The 16,716-nt window shown below is 54.5% G+C and overlaps 1 protein-coding gene across 1 annotated transcript in view; it reads left to right on the forward strand.

The window, feature by feature from the left end:
* Window positions 1-12,344, forward strand: part of MAPKAPK2 (MAPK activated protein kinase 2) — a 73,820-nt gene extending 61,476 nt beyond the window's left edge. The window contains exons 5-13 of the mRNA XM_077775157.1: window positions 6,896-7,035; window positions 7,225-7,289; window positions 7,523-7,602; window positions 8,091-8,217; window positions 8,834-8,909; window positions 9,308-9,432; window positions 9,742-9,827; window positions 9,947-10,027; window positions 10,634-12,344. Of these exons, the coding sequence (XP_077631283.1) occupies window positions 6,896-7,035; window positions 7,225-7,289; window positions 7,523-7,602; window positions 8,091-8,217; window positions 8,834-8,909; window positions 9,308-9,432; window positions 9,742-9,827; window positions 9,947-10,027; window positions 10,634-10,777 (924 nt within the window). The 3' untranslated portion in view covers window positions 10,778-12,344. The remainder of the gene's footprint in view (window positions 1-6,895; window positions 7,036-7,224; window positions 7,290-7,522; window positions 7,603-8,090; window positions 8,218-8,833; window positions 8,910-9,307; window positions 9,433-9,741; window positions 9,828-9,946; window positions 10,028-10,633) is intronic.
* Window positions 12,345-16,716: the final 4,372 nt, after the last annotated feature.

Raw genomic sequence — 16,716 nt, forward strand, 5'->3', positions numbered from 1 at the left:
GAGTCCTCTTTCCTTTGGGGGGGGGGGGGTGAGGAAGGTGGTAGGAGGAGGGGGCTCTGAGAGTCTTCCTCACCACCATGGCTGGTTTCTGACAGCACCCTGGCACCCTATTTTGTTCTTTTATAGCACACAAGATGTAATAAAATATTTTCTTTAACTTTTTCATTATGTGCCTCCTGCATTCAAATGGAGGTTGCATAGCCTTATTTGCTATGTTCCCTGTCACATCCCAGCACTCTCCCAAACAGTGTGTGGTGTGTACTGGGCACTGCAGATGTTTGCTGCATGATGGCATCTGGGGGGGAGGGGCGAGCTAACTTCCTGCGCTGTGTCTCCTCCATTTCCCTCCCTGGCTCCAGGTCCAGGGATGAGGGCTTTGAAAGGCCCAGACAGAGGGAACACGGTGTAAGGACAGTGTGTCCTGGCCACGTGGCCTCGTGACCTCCCCACACCTCCCTTTTCCACTAGCATGGGGCTGTGGGGTCCAGTTCCGCAGGCTCCAGGCTGAAAGGAAAGGTGTCAAGAGCGTTGAGCTGACGCAGAGGCTCCCTAGCTGGGGAGCTGGATGGCCAGGTCAGGGCGCAGTGGAGCCACAGAAGACAGAGGACGATGGAAGGGGCTGAGCTACAGTTCTCAGTGTCCACCCTTCCCGTTGGGAGGGGTGTGGGCACCTGCCCGTGGCAGCCTGCACCTGCTGGTGTGAGCCACCTTCCCCCTTCCATGGATGTGGGGAGGCTGTGCCACCTGGCCAGCAGGCCTCTGGTTTACATTTGGAGATCTCAGCTTCTTTCTTTGCCTCTTAAAAAGTACAGATGCCCCCTGTAAATCACTTAGAAAATAAAGATATAAGGGGGCGCCTGGGTGGCTTAGTCGGTTAAGCGTCCGACTTTCGCTTGGGTCATGATCTCCCAGCTCGTGGGTTCGAGCCCCGCGTCGGGCTCTGTGCTGACTGCCAGCTCAGAGCCTGGAGCCTATTTCAGAGTCTGTGTCTCCCTCTCTCTCTCTCCTAGAAATAAATAAAAATAAAAAAATAAATAAAAATAAAATAAAGATATAAGAAGGAAACTTAAGTTACTACAGTCCTCCTTTTCAGATAGAGTATGGATTTTACTATTAGCATTTTACTGAGTATGAATGCCCTTCCTTTCACCCCTGCTCCCCCACAGATGGAAATAAATATATAGATAATTAGGCTTTGTAACTTGCTTTTTTCACTTACTGTCAGGTACTATCTGAGGAGCAAATTTAAGGAAGCTAAGATTGGGATTTGTGCTTCAAAGAAAAAAGTAGAGTGCCACCATTGACGGTGACTGACGGTGACTGAGAGAGTCAGAATCTCTTACCGATGAAACATTCTGTTCCAACATTGCAATCATGATTGTAGATTTTGTATAGGTAAACACACTTCCGGAAAAAAAAAAAAAAGCAACTCTGACTGCTTATTGCTGGGCCTTCGGTTAGCTGTTTCTGGTTGAGGTGACTGATTCGGGACATACCTGAAAGCTCCCCTAGGAGAGTAGCTTAGGGTAAAAGTCTCAAAGTGGGATTTTAGGGTCAAAGGGTTTGTACGTTCAGGCACGCATACGATTTCAGCCCCCACCTTTGGCGTTGATATCACGGGGAGTCTGGGCAGATTTTGTGCCTTTCCACGGGCGGTGGGAAAGAGGCCCTGGAGCAGTGAGAACACAGTGAGAACAGGCACCGCTTTCCAGCCCTGCCTCAGGCAACGGCTGGGGGACCTTAAACTGCTTGCTCAGCTTCTCTGAGCCTGAGTTCTCTTCATTTGTAAAGTGGGACGTGCCCTCCCAGCTGGGTACGAGGGTCTCATGTTCAGAGTCCTTAGCACAGAGCACAGTGGAGGATGGGGCTCCCTGTCCCCTGCTCCTGGGATTCTGCTCTCAGCCATCCTGCCCACGGCCCCCTCTCTCCCTCTACACCGCAGAGCACCCAGCTCAGCACCCTCCTGTAGTCCAGGAGGGGGTTCGGGCACGACCCATGGGGCCTTTTCCCTGACCTCCTGCTGTGAGTGCCGGAGGAGGTCTGGTTTTCACGACATACCACACACCGACAGACACACCACACACCGACAGCACACTCAGTGCCTGACTCAGACTTTTGCATCACTCTTGGCTCCCAGTCAGTCTTGCGAAGGGATGTCTTCCTTCTCTCATTACGGGTGCACCCCGCCCCCAGCTGTTCAGTCTACGTGGTGTAGGGAGGGAGAGGGAGAGCTCCGAGCTGGGATGCCAAGGACCGCCTCCCTTCCAGTATTCTGGGTCCCCCTCCGCCCAGTGCCTGGAGCTGTTAATAACACCTTACACAAGGTGGGCGGGAGCGGGATCCCAGCTGCCCACCCACCCCAGAGGGACTCTGAGACGACCTGGGTGGGAAGTGGGGGCAGAATAGTAATAGTAAACACGAATGCACCTGTCACTATGCGCCCTGCACTGCTCTGAGTAATTTACACACATTACCTCATTTAATGTAGGCAAATACTGTTCTTACCCTGTTTTAAGGCACAGAGGGATTAAAAACTTCCAGAAGGTCATGCACCTGGCAAATGTTAGAGCTTGTGAAGGGGATGATCCCTTGGGGCCTGTGGCTCGTTCCTTCCTGTCCACTCCTCGTGCCTGGTTTGCTGGCGAGCCATGCTTCAGGTCCTCGGCTCTGTTACTTCCCATTTCTCTGGTGCAGCCAGGTTTAGGATGCTGACCACTCCTGAGTCTTTTCCTGTGGCCCCACCATGGAAGATCTGGTGGCGGGGGAGATAAGGGGACCACAAGCAACCAGCATCAGGGGCCCCATTCCTCTTCCCATCAGCTTCCCGCAAATTGAGGCGCGGAACAGGATTTGGGGGAAGCTCCCACATCTCCTTCATCGCCACTGTCATCCTAGAGGTTCCTCCCCAGGCAGCGGGCTCTGTGGCCTTGACCCTGGCCCTTGCCACACTTGGTAGGTGGCCTTGTCCAGTGCATTGCAGTCTAACACATGCAACAGTTCACCTTTTCTATAGTGCAAGAGAATTTCAGACGCAGCATACAGGGGGGTGAAGACAAGTCACAGCATCCGCTCCATGCTTAGCATGGGCTTAAAATATTTCACAAACCCTTCCCAGCTTATTGTGTGGTGGCCTTTTGGTGGGAAGACCCTTCCTCCCTTCCTCCAATCTAATCTGGAGCCCTGAGAGCTGTAGACCTGGGCCCTTTGGCCTCTGCTCTCTTTGTCCGTGCAGAGGAGTGAGCCTTTCCTAGGTGACTCTCTTGGCTTCTGGTTGAACCTGTTGGTGGCCCCTGGCAGCACCACAGGAATCCTGTGTGTCTCTCTCTGTCTCTTCTCTGGCTAGGCGCTCAGGCACCCCTCATCCCCCACCACCCCCACCACTGTTCTTTTCTTAGCTCTGTGCTCCAGATTAGCACATTCTTGATATCCTCCCTCCTGGCTCTCCGCACCGCACAGCTGTCTGCAAAGCCTCTTTGGCTCTTCAGGCTCTTCCCCCCATGACATCAGCCCGCCTGCCTGCCTGACCCAGTTGAAGGTCTTGCCTTCATTGCTTGAGTTGGTTTTCATACCCATTCAGGGATTTCTGAGAAACACATACCTGGATGCCAGTCACCAGTCTCCATGGGAAATTCTTATTATGTTTCTTTCAGAATTTAAAAATACTACCCTTTCCGGTTTGTTTATTTCACTAAATCTAATCCCGCTTCACAGATGAGGAAACCCCATTCAGAAAGGGAGGTTGACTCAGCTGACCCAAGCGAGGAAGCACAGAGCTGGGGTGTGAGGCGTACGTGGTTCCTGAGGCCAGTGTGTTGTAGGCCCACCAGGCGAAGCGTTGTGTGCAAGCCTGGAAGTGGGATGTGAGCCCAGGCCTTCTGACTGTGAATTCTCTTCTGCCGCATGGACTAACCTGTCTGGGCTTGGAGCGCCAGCTCTGAGTTCAAGGAGGACCAAGGACCAAGCACTTGGGTTTGGGCACTGGTGTGTCCTCACGTAGCACAACTCTGGTTGGTCAGAGCACGGAGCTGGTTTCCAGGTGGTGGCCACTGGGCCGTGAACGTAAACCCAGCCTGCAGTCTTGCTGGTGACCTGTACTGGTTACGTCAGCCGGCTCCTGCCCCTACTCAGAGGCGATGGAGAGTCCCTGTGCTGTGCTCATTATACTGCTGGTTTACAGTGAAGTAAACAGCACTGATAACAAAGCACTCTTAGGGATATCATTTCATGAGATGCTTACAATGGCTCTGTGAGGAAGGGGGCCAGCTAGGCGTGACCCCCTAACTTACAGATGAAAGTGTAAGGGCTTAGAAAGGTAATGAGCTCTCTAAGGTAATGCAACCAGAAATTGACAAGTTCCCAACCACACCCAAGACCCTACTGATTGTAAATCCGTGACCTCAAGTTGCCTCTGAGTAAATCTGTCAATTCAATTCGGCCTCTACCTCTCTGGGCCTCATAGTCATCTATGCACCTGTAGGGGGCGAGAGAGGTCTTTCTTATTTGGCTCTTCTGAGAATTTGTGCTCCTGAACCATTTGAACTTATCACCCATATAGCACGTTATCTCACTGGGTCATCAGTATATTTTGTGTCTGTGTCCCCTAGTACCATGATTCCCCGCATCCCAGCCTGAATTCTTTCAGATTGGGACTCTTCTGTTACATCTTGACGTCCAACACAACTTGGGACCCAATAAGTGTTTGTTGAGTTGAATGACATGCAAACGAAATTGACCAGTACCTCCTCCTGCTTTTTGTAGAGCATGGGGAAGGAAAGTAAACTTTATTCCTGGTCCATCCAAATAAATAAAGTCGAAAGTGGCAGAACTCAGAACATGTGCAGTGTCTCCAGACAGCCACTAGGTGGCAGTGTGACCCCACAGGAACCTTGCCTCCTGCTTGCTCCGTAGGAGACCCAACTGTCTGGGGATTGCCTCTGCAAAGTCAGTCTGCAGTTTTCTGTCTGGAACTGACAAACCTCAGCCTCCAGCTCTCCTTTTAAAGCTTCATGTCACGGAAAAGGCTTGGGCTTTACACCCACCAGGCCCAGGAACTTAGCCCTGGAAACGGTATTTCTCTGAGCCTCAGTTTCCTGATCCCATAAAACGGCAGTTGTTGAGATGAGCACTGGGTGTTGTATGTACGCGATGAATCATAGGAATCTACCCCTGAAACCAGGAGCACAGTGTACATACTGTATGTTATTAACCTGACAGTAAATTATATTTTTTAAAAACATGTCAGTTGTACAATTAGAAAAGGCCTAGTATATCATGGGACCATAGCATGATGAATTCTAGTTTTATTGTTGGAAATTCCTGTATTTGCCTTTCACTGCCCTCTGTAATCTGGCTTCATCCCCACCATCTGATCTTTTCTTTCCAAGCTTCGTGCACTTTCCAGCAGGTCTCTGAGCCTTTTGGGCAGCATCACCCATTGACTCCAACTGCACTCCCTCCCAGTCAGTGCCCCAATCCCCACTCTTTTCCCTGCCTGGATGCCCTCCCTTCTGCCTAACCATTTCCTTCTCCGCTTCTAGCCCTCTTAAATGTGCTGTGTGGGGCTAATCTTGACTTCCTACAGAGATGGTAAGTCTGTCTGGGTCTTTGTCTTAATTATTTTGGCATCTGTGGTGTGCATGTCGCGGACATTCTGTAATGAAAGTGACAGCTCTGGTTATTGGGCATATACCAGGCACCCTGCTAGGCGCTTTGCAGGACTGTTACATTTAATCCTTACCACTCTGTCCCCATTTTGCAAAGGAATAGATCAGGATGCCTTTGGCTCTGAGCAATTAAAAAAAAAAAAACCTTTACTGAAAGCAGTTAAATAGTAAGGAAAGATTCTTATCTTACCGAAAACGAGTCCTGAGGGCTGGCTTTTGGGGTCAGCAAGGCTCCAGGTAGCGAGCTCCTCTCCTGGTTGCTTCCTCAGTGCTTTGACTTATCGTCTAAGGCTGGTCTCCTGCGTGGCACTAAAGTGGCTGTCACAGTACCAGGTGCCATAAGCGGGAATGATGGTGTTGTTTCCTTCTGTTCCCTTTAAGAGGCCTCTAGTGGATTTTTTACAGATCTCATCTTGGCCAACATTGAGGCTTAGGCTCATTCCCAGGCTCCTCACTAATAAAGGACTAGGAATTAATGAGACTGGCTTGGATAGGTCAAGATGCTGCCCCTGAGGCCGGGGAGGGATCCAGGTTCCATTAGTGCCCCTGGCCACCTAGTCTATGGAGGAGGCACAGGAAGGAGGCTCATGAGTCCAGAAATGTGCCCAAGGTTGCAAACGTAGCAAGAGGCAGCATTCAAACCACATCAGGCTGACTCCCTAGGCCATCGGTTGGCTGAACAAAGTAAATCACCGAGGTAGAAAGCACACTTCTCTGCATTTGCTGTGCTGGGTTTTGAGGGATCTTGGCGTTACCTTTTCTTACCGATTCTGGAGTCCCTCCATTCTCCAGGCCGCTCTCTGTGATTGTTTTCATTTTCCTTCGCCTGTCTTTCTCCTCATGCCTCCTATACCCCCTACTCCCAGTGCCTGACTGCTGCCTGCCTTCTAGAAAAGACTCCATGCCCATAGCTAGGAAGGGCCCACCTAGATAAAATGGTCCAAGGGCTGATTTCAGTGCAGTTGTCAAGCAAGGCCCCATGGAGGTCACCTTAAGGTTTCTTTCAGTGCAAACATGGGAGCTGCAAAGCTCCAAGTCAGGATTTAGGGAGCGGGGCCAGAGAAAATGGCACGGGAGCTGGCAGAAAACCGGCGGCAGTAGCAGGGAGTTCACGGCGTACCGGCGTGGACGTCAGTGGGCACCTGGGCCAGGGCCTTGGAATAGGTCTGCGCGGGGCGGCAGCCAGCTGTCTTCCTGCAGGGACGGTGCGGTGACTCAGGTTTGGCTTGCAGATGCTTCAGGACTGCCCCAAGGCCCGCCGGGAGGTCGAGCTGCACTGGAGGGCCTCCCAGTGCCCACACATCGTGCGAATCGTGGATGTCTACGAGAACCTGTACGCAGGGAGGAAGTGCCTGCTGATTGTCATGGAGTGGTAGGCAGCCGTGCCCTTTCTGCCCCTTGCCCAGCCTGCCCCCCCCCCGCCTCAGGCCCCTCACCCGCCGGGGACGGCCCAGGCCTGGACCCCGCAGCTTCAGACATAAATGCTTGATTTCGTTTGGCGGGCAGTGGGGAGGGGTGGTGGATGTTGTACCCGTCGGATCTGACCTTGGCCTTGTTTCAGTCTGGATGGCGGAGAGCTCTTTAGCCGGATCCAGGACCGAGGAGACCAGGCGTTCACAGAGAGAGGTAGACAGGGTCTGTTGTGGGGACGGGCGTTGGCAGTCAGGGGTATGGGAAGGGGGCCTCTGCAGTGCCTGCTCTCTCTGAGACATGACAGCTCCCCATTTCCTGGTTTCCGGGGTGGGTGGCGGACGTCGGGAGCCTGGGGCTGTGCCATGGGGGCACTAAGGATCGGGTTGTCAAACCTAACTGCGCACCTTGTGGACCTTCCTGCCCTCTCCCGCCTCTCCCGGCTGCAGAAGCGTCGGAAATCATGAAGAGCATCGGTGAGGCCATCCAGTATTTGCACTCGATCAACATTGCCCATCGGGATGTCAAGGTACCAGCTGTTTGCTGCTGCCCCTCCCCGTGACTGAGGTGGCTCGGGGCTGCGGCTGCGGGACCACAGCGACCCTAGGAGGCTTTGCCGGAGTGTCCTGCCGCCTCACTGCCTGGTTCCGGAGGGCAGAGTAGGACAGGGTGCTGTTCTCTGCCCCACAGGGCCTGCCCTCTCTGGGCAAACCCCCAAACCCAGCAGCCAAGCCTCCTGTGGTCGCGCCCAGCCCTGGGGAGCTCCTCAGTCAGTACCTCACAGTCACACCTTTGGTTTCCATGTCCCCGTGGTATTTGCTGGTGGGTGTCGGTGTTAGTCTCCTGTCTCCGAGCGCAGACACCTGGTCGTGTGTAGCTGACGCTCCTGCTGGCATGCCGATCACGGGACAAACGGTTGTCAAATGGAGGAGGGAAGACAGGAATCCTCACCCTCAGATTCCCATAGCTGCTTAGACGCTCAGCAGAGTTGCTAGTTCTCTGTCTCCCTCTCTGCAGCCTGAGAACCTCCTCTACACCTCCAAAAGGCCCAACGCCATTCTGAAACTCACCGATTTTGGCTTTGCCAAGGAAACCACCAGCCACAACTCTTTGACCACTCCTTGTTATACACCGTACTATGTGGGTAAGTCCCGGGGAGGCCTGGGGCACGCGTCTGCCCCCAGGCCTGCTCTCACACCCTCCCTACAGCTCTCGGTGCCACGGGTCTCAGGGGCGTTATGTCCGTTGACCCTTTCTGGAACCGTTTCTGATGTGACCTGACCACAAGTAGGGCTCGTCAGAGTGAAGCTGGGTTTCAGGCATTAGAGGAAGTTATCTGACAGTAGGGGCAGGGTTTTGTGCCCACATGTAATTTCCCCAAGATCAGTCCTTGCCCTCAGATTCCCAGTGCAGTCTGGGACACAGATTTGGCTCTGGGGCCCCAGCTGACTGGCACAGAATGAACTCCCCACACGGCATTTGTCGCATTAAATGGACAGCATGGGTTGGCGAGGCTCTTCAGTTCAGGAATCGCTTCTGTCTCCAGACTCTAGCCCCAGAGTTACCTTAGAGGAGGGTCTGCTCCCCCCACCCCCAAATCCCAGCACTGGGTGATGGCTGCTCCCCCCTCCCCGCCCCCCAGCTCAGGACCATCATGAGGGGCTGAAGGATTGGGAGGGAGAGCATGTTCCGCAGAGAAACGGGGAGATAGCACAGTGCTCCAAGGGCCACACCCACCCACATGGACCTTTGGTTTACAGCTCCGGAAGTGCTGGGTCCAGAGAAGTATGACAAGTCCTGTGACATGTGGTCCTTGGGTGTCATCATGTACATCCTGTGAGTGTGCCAGGGAGGGCGTGAGGGGAGGTGGGGCTGCGCTGGGGCCGAGGGTGGAAGGAGGCCTGTACCTCTCTGGGAGAAGAGGAAGGAGCACAGGCTAGCATCCCCTTCTCGATGGGGGTTCCCTGGGAGTCCCCTGCATGTCCCCTTCTCTCAATGCATATCAGATTCTGGTAGCTAAGTGGTGGGTGTAAACTACCCAAATGGGCAGGACAATGGGTTTAGATACGTGGCATGTTGGATTCCTGGGCCCTGTTCTTGACTTCGTATCTTGTGCCCAAATCAGTGAGTTTCGATTTCTCTGTGACCTTGACAAGAAGAAGCCTGTTTCTGTCTGTTCCTGGTACAAGGTCCCCTATGTAACACCATCCCTGTCTTCCTACCTCGTGGCTTAGGCTGTGCGGGTATCCCCCCTTCTATTCCAACCATGGCCTTGCCATCTCTCCGGGCATGAAGACTCGCATCCGAATGGGCCAGTATGAATTTCCCAACCCAGAATGGTCCGAAGTGTCAGAGGAAGGTAAGGCCCCACACAAGCACATGTGTGTGTACACATAGGCCTCCGCCTCATGGGGGTGGCGTGGCAGTGGGTGTGTACCTGTGCTCGCACCTGTCCGTGTGAAGGGTCTGGCGCAGGGCCGAGGCCCGGGGGGCTACTATAACCTATCCAGTGGGACAGCCAGATGGTCCTCAGAGCCAGCACCTGGGGCATTCGGCCTCCATGCAACACTCCACCCCCAAATCTGGGTTCACCTTGCAAACTTTGGTAAACAGCAGAAGAGGGAGGGTGGCCCCTGAACTGTCTCTGTCCCCTGTCCCCCCCACCCAGTGAAGATGCTTATCCGGAACCTGCTGAAAACAGAGCCCACTCAGAGAATGACCATCACGGAGTTTATGAACCACCCCTGGATCATGGTAAGCCTGGTAGAGGCCGGAGAGACCCGGGTTCATGGCAACCATCCCTCAGGGTGAGGGCTCGGCCGCCACTGTGCCCCACCCCAGGCTGCCACTTGAACGCCTTTTCTCCCTGTCAGCAATCGACAAAGGTCCCTCAGACCCCACTGCACACCAGCCGGGTCCTGAAGGAGGACAAGGAGCGGTGGGAGGATGTCAAGGTGAGGGAACCACTGGCTGAGAGGGGCGAGGGGAGGCAGCTCCCAGGGGTGCCCAGGTCGGGGGGGGAATGGCTGAGGGGCGAGGGGAGGCAGCTCCCCAGGGGTGCCCAGGTGGGGGGGGGGACGGCTGAGGGGCGAGGGGAAATGGCTCCCCAGGGGTGCCCAGGTTGGGGGGCGGTGCTGGCCGGGGGCTGCTCAGGCCTGTCCTCGCTCACCCCAGGGATCTGTGTTACAACAAGAGCAGTGACTCAGCCACTTCCCTGACCAGGCTGTGGGCCAAGGACTCTGCGTCTATGCCCTCCAAGCCCACAGCTCACTAAAGGGACCCGAAAGGTCCCATAGCTAGTGACAGGCTGGAGCTGACCTGACTCCTAATCCAGTGCTCTTTCTGCCTTACCGTGGGGTTGTTGGAGGGCTCCGGGAGAGAAGCAGTGTGCCGAGGCCAGGCCCCGGTGACCCAGGCCCAGGCCCCGGCCGCTGCCAGCCCTGGACCTGCTAACTAAGCAGCCTGTCCTCTCTCTGCTCCCACCCCCTGTCGCCCTCACCCTGGCCTGTGTCTCTTGTATCCCATGTCTTCCCCTCGGTGAAACCCACCCCTCTCCCCAGGAGGAGATGACCAGTGCCTTGGCCACAATGCGTGTTGATTACGAGCAGATCAAGATAAAAAAGATCGAAGATGCGTCCAATCCTCTCCTTCTGAAGAGGCGGAAGAAAGCTCGAGCCCTGGAGGCCGCGGCCCTCGCTCACTGAGCCCCTGTGCCCACCCTGCTCCACTGAAGGACAAGCAATAACTCTCAACCTGGATATATTTTTTAAATGAAGAGACACAGAACTGTCCCATTTCCACCCCACCCCTCGTCCTTGGCGGCATGGAGCCCAGAGCCCCATCGGAGGCTGAATCCCGCCTTTGGTTCCGAGTGGCCACCTCAGGGGCGGGGGACGGGGGGGCTCTGGGAGGTTGAGGGCAGCGTGGAGAGAAGGGAGCAAGATGCTCTTGAACCCGTGCTCATTTTGCAATTTTATCAGTAATTTGACTTAGAATTTTTATGAACCTTCTTTTATTGTTCTTTCCCTTACTCTGCCTCCTCTTCCCCAAACCCCTTCCTCTCTGGACATGAGAGGGTTTGGGGTTTGTTAAAGGGTATTTGTGGAAACTGTTATAGGGAGTGTCTGTGTATGGCCCCACTGCCCTCTCTTTCCCCACCGCAGCCTGAGGCCCCCGCTGGCCGAGGCCTTCTGGGAGCTTGAGGCCGTGTGGGGCCAGGGCTGCGGTGCCACCCACCTATGCTGGAGCCCTCAGATGTCACCAGTGTGGCAGACGGACAGAGGCGTGACTGTGTGTATGTGTGTGTGTGTGTGTGTGTGTGTGTGTGTGTGTGTGTGTGTGTGTGTGCACGCGCGCGTGCGTACATGTGCCCGGATCTGTGTCTGGGACTGCATTTGAGGGGCCAGGGGCAGGCAGGGCTGCCGAGGGAGGGGCCCTGCTGTGGCCCAAGGACCTTCACCCTTCCTGGGCCTGCCGTGCCCATGTTGGGTCTGCCAAAGTGCCTGAGAAGCCGATCCAGATTCCGGTTAGCTGGCCTGGGAGGCAGAGAGGAGTGCCTTAGGCACTGGCACAGCAATCAAGAAGACTGGGCCACCCTCCGTCCTGCCCCCTGCTCCCCACTCAGTGCTGATCCCCGTCCTCTGAGGCGCTTAGCTACCAAGTGGCCTCTCCACTTCTCCTTCCTGCCATTCTTAACCCCTTCTTGTTTATTTTTCTTACATTTTAAGCCACTTCTTAACAGGCCTCCTCTCTGCTCACGTGGGTGAGCCCGGGCAGTCTAGAAGTGATGCAAAGCTTCTGCATTTTGCCGTCTCTCTCCTGGGCTCTGGAGGCATTGGCGGGCTGCCCCACGTGGGCAAAGGCAGCACCACTTACATGCTGTGGCGTGGGTGGTGGAGTCTTCACACCAAAGATGTCCCAACTCTGCCCCTTCCTCATTCTCCCCTTCACCCCTACCCCAAGCAGCTCAGCTTCATGTATCCAGGCCAGTGAGGGAGGGTGAGGAGGGCCCTCCCCCAGTATTAATGAGCAGCCTGGGGTGAAGTCCTCTGTGCCATGGCCTTTTGGGGCAGGAATACTTCAGCTTTCATCTCCCGCGGGGGCAGAATGGTGGAGGAGCTCCCTGGGCCTTCTCTGGGCGCAAGGGAAAGGCTCAGAGGGCCTCCAGTGCCTCCCTGTCTCTGATGACGTGTCCAGCACTCAGATTGTTGTAAACTATTGATGTTTTGTATGAGCAAAATTGTCTTTACTAAACAGATTTAATAGTTGAAAGGTTTTCTTGCTCTTCCTTCACGGGACTCAGCCTTTCTACCCCCCATTTCTCTTCTTCCCGCACGTGGAGAGTGGTTCTGTATGTTGGGAGGGCAGAGTCTGGGTGTCCTGGCAGGGGAGAGACGGGAGGGCCTCCCGGGTGAGTGGGTGCCAGCCCTTGTCCTGCCCAGGGTCTGGCCAGGATGTGTCTGGCGTCGGGGCATGAATGCTGCTGTCCTTCGTAGCAGCGTGGGGTGGCAACAAGGGGTGGGGAGCCCATGCTGTTTTGCCAAATACCGAATCAGGAGTCGAGCGGCTTCTCCGTACCTGATTCTTTGACCTACTTAGCCACAGCCAGGTGTTGGCCTCCTCAGCCTGCTGGCCCGGGATTCCAGGAACTTGGTTCAAACTGGGGGAGAGACCAGGGAGCAGGTTGGTGTAGTTCCTGAAAGTTCCAGGAGGGGGCGATAGGGGTTAGGCTTAAACCAAAATGCTGACGAGCCCTCCGTGTGCACATGACCCATTTCCCCCAGTTCACAGATGCACTAGCAAGACCCCGAGGTGGGATGTTTGGGGTCACACCACAGATTGGCTTGCAGTAGGGCCCAAGGGAGAAATGGTCTGCTGACCCTATTGCTCTTCCTTCCAGGAAAAGAAAGGAAAAATAGTGCACCCTGGTAGTTTACCTTCTCTCACATGGTCGTCAGAGCTGACTGGGGAGAAACGCAGGGCAGAGGGCGTACCCATACTTCAGGAGGAGGCAGCTGACTGAAGGCAAAGGCATGTACTGGAGCTCACGCAGCTCATTGGTTTGGATTAGAACTCAGGATCCAAAGGCCTGGGGTGGGAGTTTTCCATCCTCACACCTGACTGTGCCTGAGGAGGGGCCTGCTGATCCCCTCAGTCACTAGCAGGGTCACAGGTTAGCTGCTCAGGCTGGTGGGCTCAGGCAGGGCAGCCCCTGTTGACCCCCGACCTCCCACTTTATTTATATCTATAAACTCCTGAAGGGATTGTTGAGGCTAGTTCCTACCTTGAGACTCTACTCGTCGTTCTAGAAACCACCGCTCGGGTGAACCATCAGGAGCTTTTGTGTTCAGGGAAATCCGGTTGTGTCCTCTGAGCTTACACAAGTATCCGAAGTGAGAAATTGGGGGAAGAGGAACCGAGGGTGGGTCGGAGGGGGACTAGGGTGAGAGGGCAGAAGGACGTTGTCAGCGCGCCATTGTCTGTGGAGGCGGACCCGTTTTCTGTTGAGTCCCTGATCCATTCCATGGCTTAAAACAGCACACATGTAGTATCTTACAGGTCACAGGTCTGATAGGGTCTCACTGAGCTAGAATCAAGGTCGCAGCAGAGCTGTATTCCTTTCTGGAGGCTCTAGAAGATTCCATTGCCTCCCTTTTCCAGCTTCAAAAGGCTTCTGCATTCCTTGGCTCATGACTTTTTTCTTCCATCTGCAACCATCACATCACATCCCTCCCTCTTTGACCTCCGCTCTTACAGACCTGTGTGATGAGACTGAGCCTCCCCAGAACATCCCAGATAATCTCCCCTTCACAAGGCACTTAGCCTTAATCCCGTCTGCAGAGTTCCTAGGTCCAAGGATCAGCATGTGGCATCTGCGAGGCACCTGCTTTGCCCCGAGGCCTGTCCCACAGCCTTCTCACCCTCCTGTCCCCACACATTAACACTTGTGTTGGCTGCCTCTTCCGTGTGTGGCAGCCCGGCTCGGGACACTGTGGCCAGAGGCCACCCAGCATGGAGTTGGTGTTGAGGGAGGATGGCTGGGGTGAAGGGCCCTGAGGGCCCTGGCCACCACGCCTTTGCACTCCTTGCCATGCCCCTTACCCACGCGCGCGTGGCCCTGTGGCTCCCTGTCACTTAACCTCATTCTGCTAAATTCCCATGTGGGATGGGAAAGGGAACTTTGACCTAAAAGCAAATGCTGGCTTTCATGGGTGCCGAAGGCAAAGGGTGTGATTCCCGAATGCCCTTAAGTGGTGCAAAGAGGGTCTAAAGACTTGTCTCCAATTTACCTATGAGGACAGGCAGCCTCGCAGAGTAAAATGTCCCTCCCAAGACCTCAGCAACTAAGCAGAGGTGAATCTCACCTGTGGCTCCAGCTCCCGAGTTCAGAGTTCCTTGAGAAGAACAAATAAAAACAAATACCGCCCCCCAACCCCCGCCAAGTTTCTTGATAAGGGGAGTGGAGAGGGAGCCAAGAGCGAGACTGGATTCCCTTCCACTGAGTGGAATTGTTTCCTTTTGTATAAAATGGGGGCGACGTCCCTGTGTCCTGTGGCTACTGTGAGGAATTTAATGAGATCGCGGGTTTTAATGCGTTGTTAGGTGCTTGGGGGCCTTTATGAATCCCACCGTCCAGAGGACACGGAGCCCTCGGTTTGGAGCAGGGTCACTGGTCTGGGCTGCGTCTATCCTGCCCTCAACTTGAGGACGCGTCTGTGCCTTGGGTTGAGGAGGTGGTAGGTTTGGTAAACAATAACAGTAAATTTGGGGTTTTCCTTTGACTTGGCTGGAGACAGGAAGCGCTGTGGAGGGCTGTGAGTGACGAGTGGGCAGAGTGGTGTGAAGGAAATTCGGTTCATCAAGGGAGGAGGATGGGGTGGTGAGGCTGGGGAAAGTGCCTGTCCTACGCAGGTAAATGTAAACAAACCTGCTGGCCACTCCCCAGGTGGGCCCCAGTGGGGGTGGGAGCAGCTCTTGGGGGGCAGCCTCTGTGCCCCTGGCCCCAGGAATACAGCCCCTTCCTGGCTTTGACCCTTGAAGCCCATGGTTAGGCGCTCAAGCACCCTGGGGTGGGGGGAGGGTCTGGCCAAGTTTGGAAGTAGCTCCTCTTCCGAAGGGTTATCAGGTTCCAGCTCTGGGGGGCCTTGGGCAAATTCCTCTGCCTTTCCCCTCCCTGCGCTCAGACCAGTGTGAAGAGAGCACCCAACACCCTACATGGCTAAACACCCAGACACACACTAATATGCACTACGCTCTGGGAAAAGCCAAGTGTGGGACCCAGGTCCTGCTCAGTGTGCAACCTTGGGAGCCCTTGTCTTTCCTGCATCCACTGGCCTGCACACATACTTTGGGGTCTGAATCTATCCGTTCAAAACTGCTCTAGACAGTGAGGGGTGTTATCATCCGAGCCCAGTTGGCCCGGGACAGCCTTTCAGCACACCAAAAATTGTGACACTGGAGGGATGAGGGAGGTCAAAAGAGGCACACCCTGAATCCATGTCCTCTGGCCAAAGCCCTCACCTCTGCCTTCCTGGGGGCAGTAACAGTCCACCCCCCGCTGAGGCATGTGCGGATGACCTGCGGCCTTGTCAGGACTTTGGGAAGTAGGAAGCACTATCTGTGGGTGGACAAGGGGGTACAGGCCACCTTTGGAGAGGGGTCAGTGCTTTGGCCTCCTTGGCTCAAACCACTCTGACAAGACTCCCCATCCTTCCAAAGGTTAAAATGCCACGTTCTGACTCAGCTCCTTTGGAGCACCTGCTACACGCCATGCCCAGTGCTCAGGACTGCAGGGCAAGAGAGATGCATTAGACATGTGTCTAGCCCTCGTGAGACTCAGTCTGGAGGGGTAGGTGGACAGTCTCGTGACAGCAGGGAGAATCAGTACTTACAAAACAGCAGGTGGTCATGGTGCAGAAAGTGGAGCTTTTCTCGGGGAGGCCCTGGAGCGCCTCCTCCTCTGAGGAGCCCTTGGAGCTTGCTTTAGGAGGACAGATTTGACCGTAGACCACAAGAAAAGAGCACGGTGGAGATTTTCCCATCAGATTTCCACTCTGGTCTCGGCAAGAGCCACATCTTGCCTTCTCTGAGTCTAGGTTCACCCCTTCCTTCCTTCCGTCTTTTGGTCTGAAGTGCCGTCTGCACCACTTCAGCCTGACATTTGACCCCCAGCTGTCTGTCTGCGGGAAGTCTGATTTTAACCCCCTCGGTGGGGGCGTCCTCGGTGTTTTTCTGCCCGTTTTCTCTTCTGAGCTCCTCTAACTTGGATTCCTCTCATTTACTATGTTTGCTTCCCCCAAACCAGAATTTGGGAACAGAGGCCCGCTGGGATTTCCCCCTCTGTTCTTCATTAACTTTTAAAGAGGCCTTAAGCTTAGATCATTTTTAGTTACACATTTTACAAGTCATTATACAAAAAGGATAATGTTACATGCAATTGGGGGCCCCTCTTGGAAAATTGGGAGGAATGGTCGTCAAGGATTTCCTTGCTTCCTTCTGTCACTAAAATTTTAATGTGAATAGCTCAAATTTTAATGTAAATAAGCTTCCATGCTTTTTATTTTTCACACACCAACGTCTCAAACCTAGGGTTACCTCAGAATGTATATCCACCCTCTGGCGGGGGGTGGGGGATGATAATTGC

The sequence above is a fragment of the Crocuta crocuta genome, unplaced genomic scaffold, assembly GCF_008692635.1.
Source record: "Crocuta crocuta isolate KB4526 unplaced genomic scaffold, BGI_CrCroc_1.0 scaffold207, whole genome shotgun sequence".
Classification (NCBI taxonomy): Eukaryota; Metazoa; Chordata; class Mammalia; order Carnivora; family Hyaenidae; genus Crocuta; species Crocuta crocuta.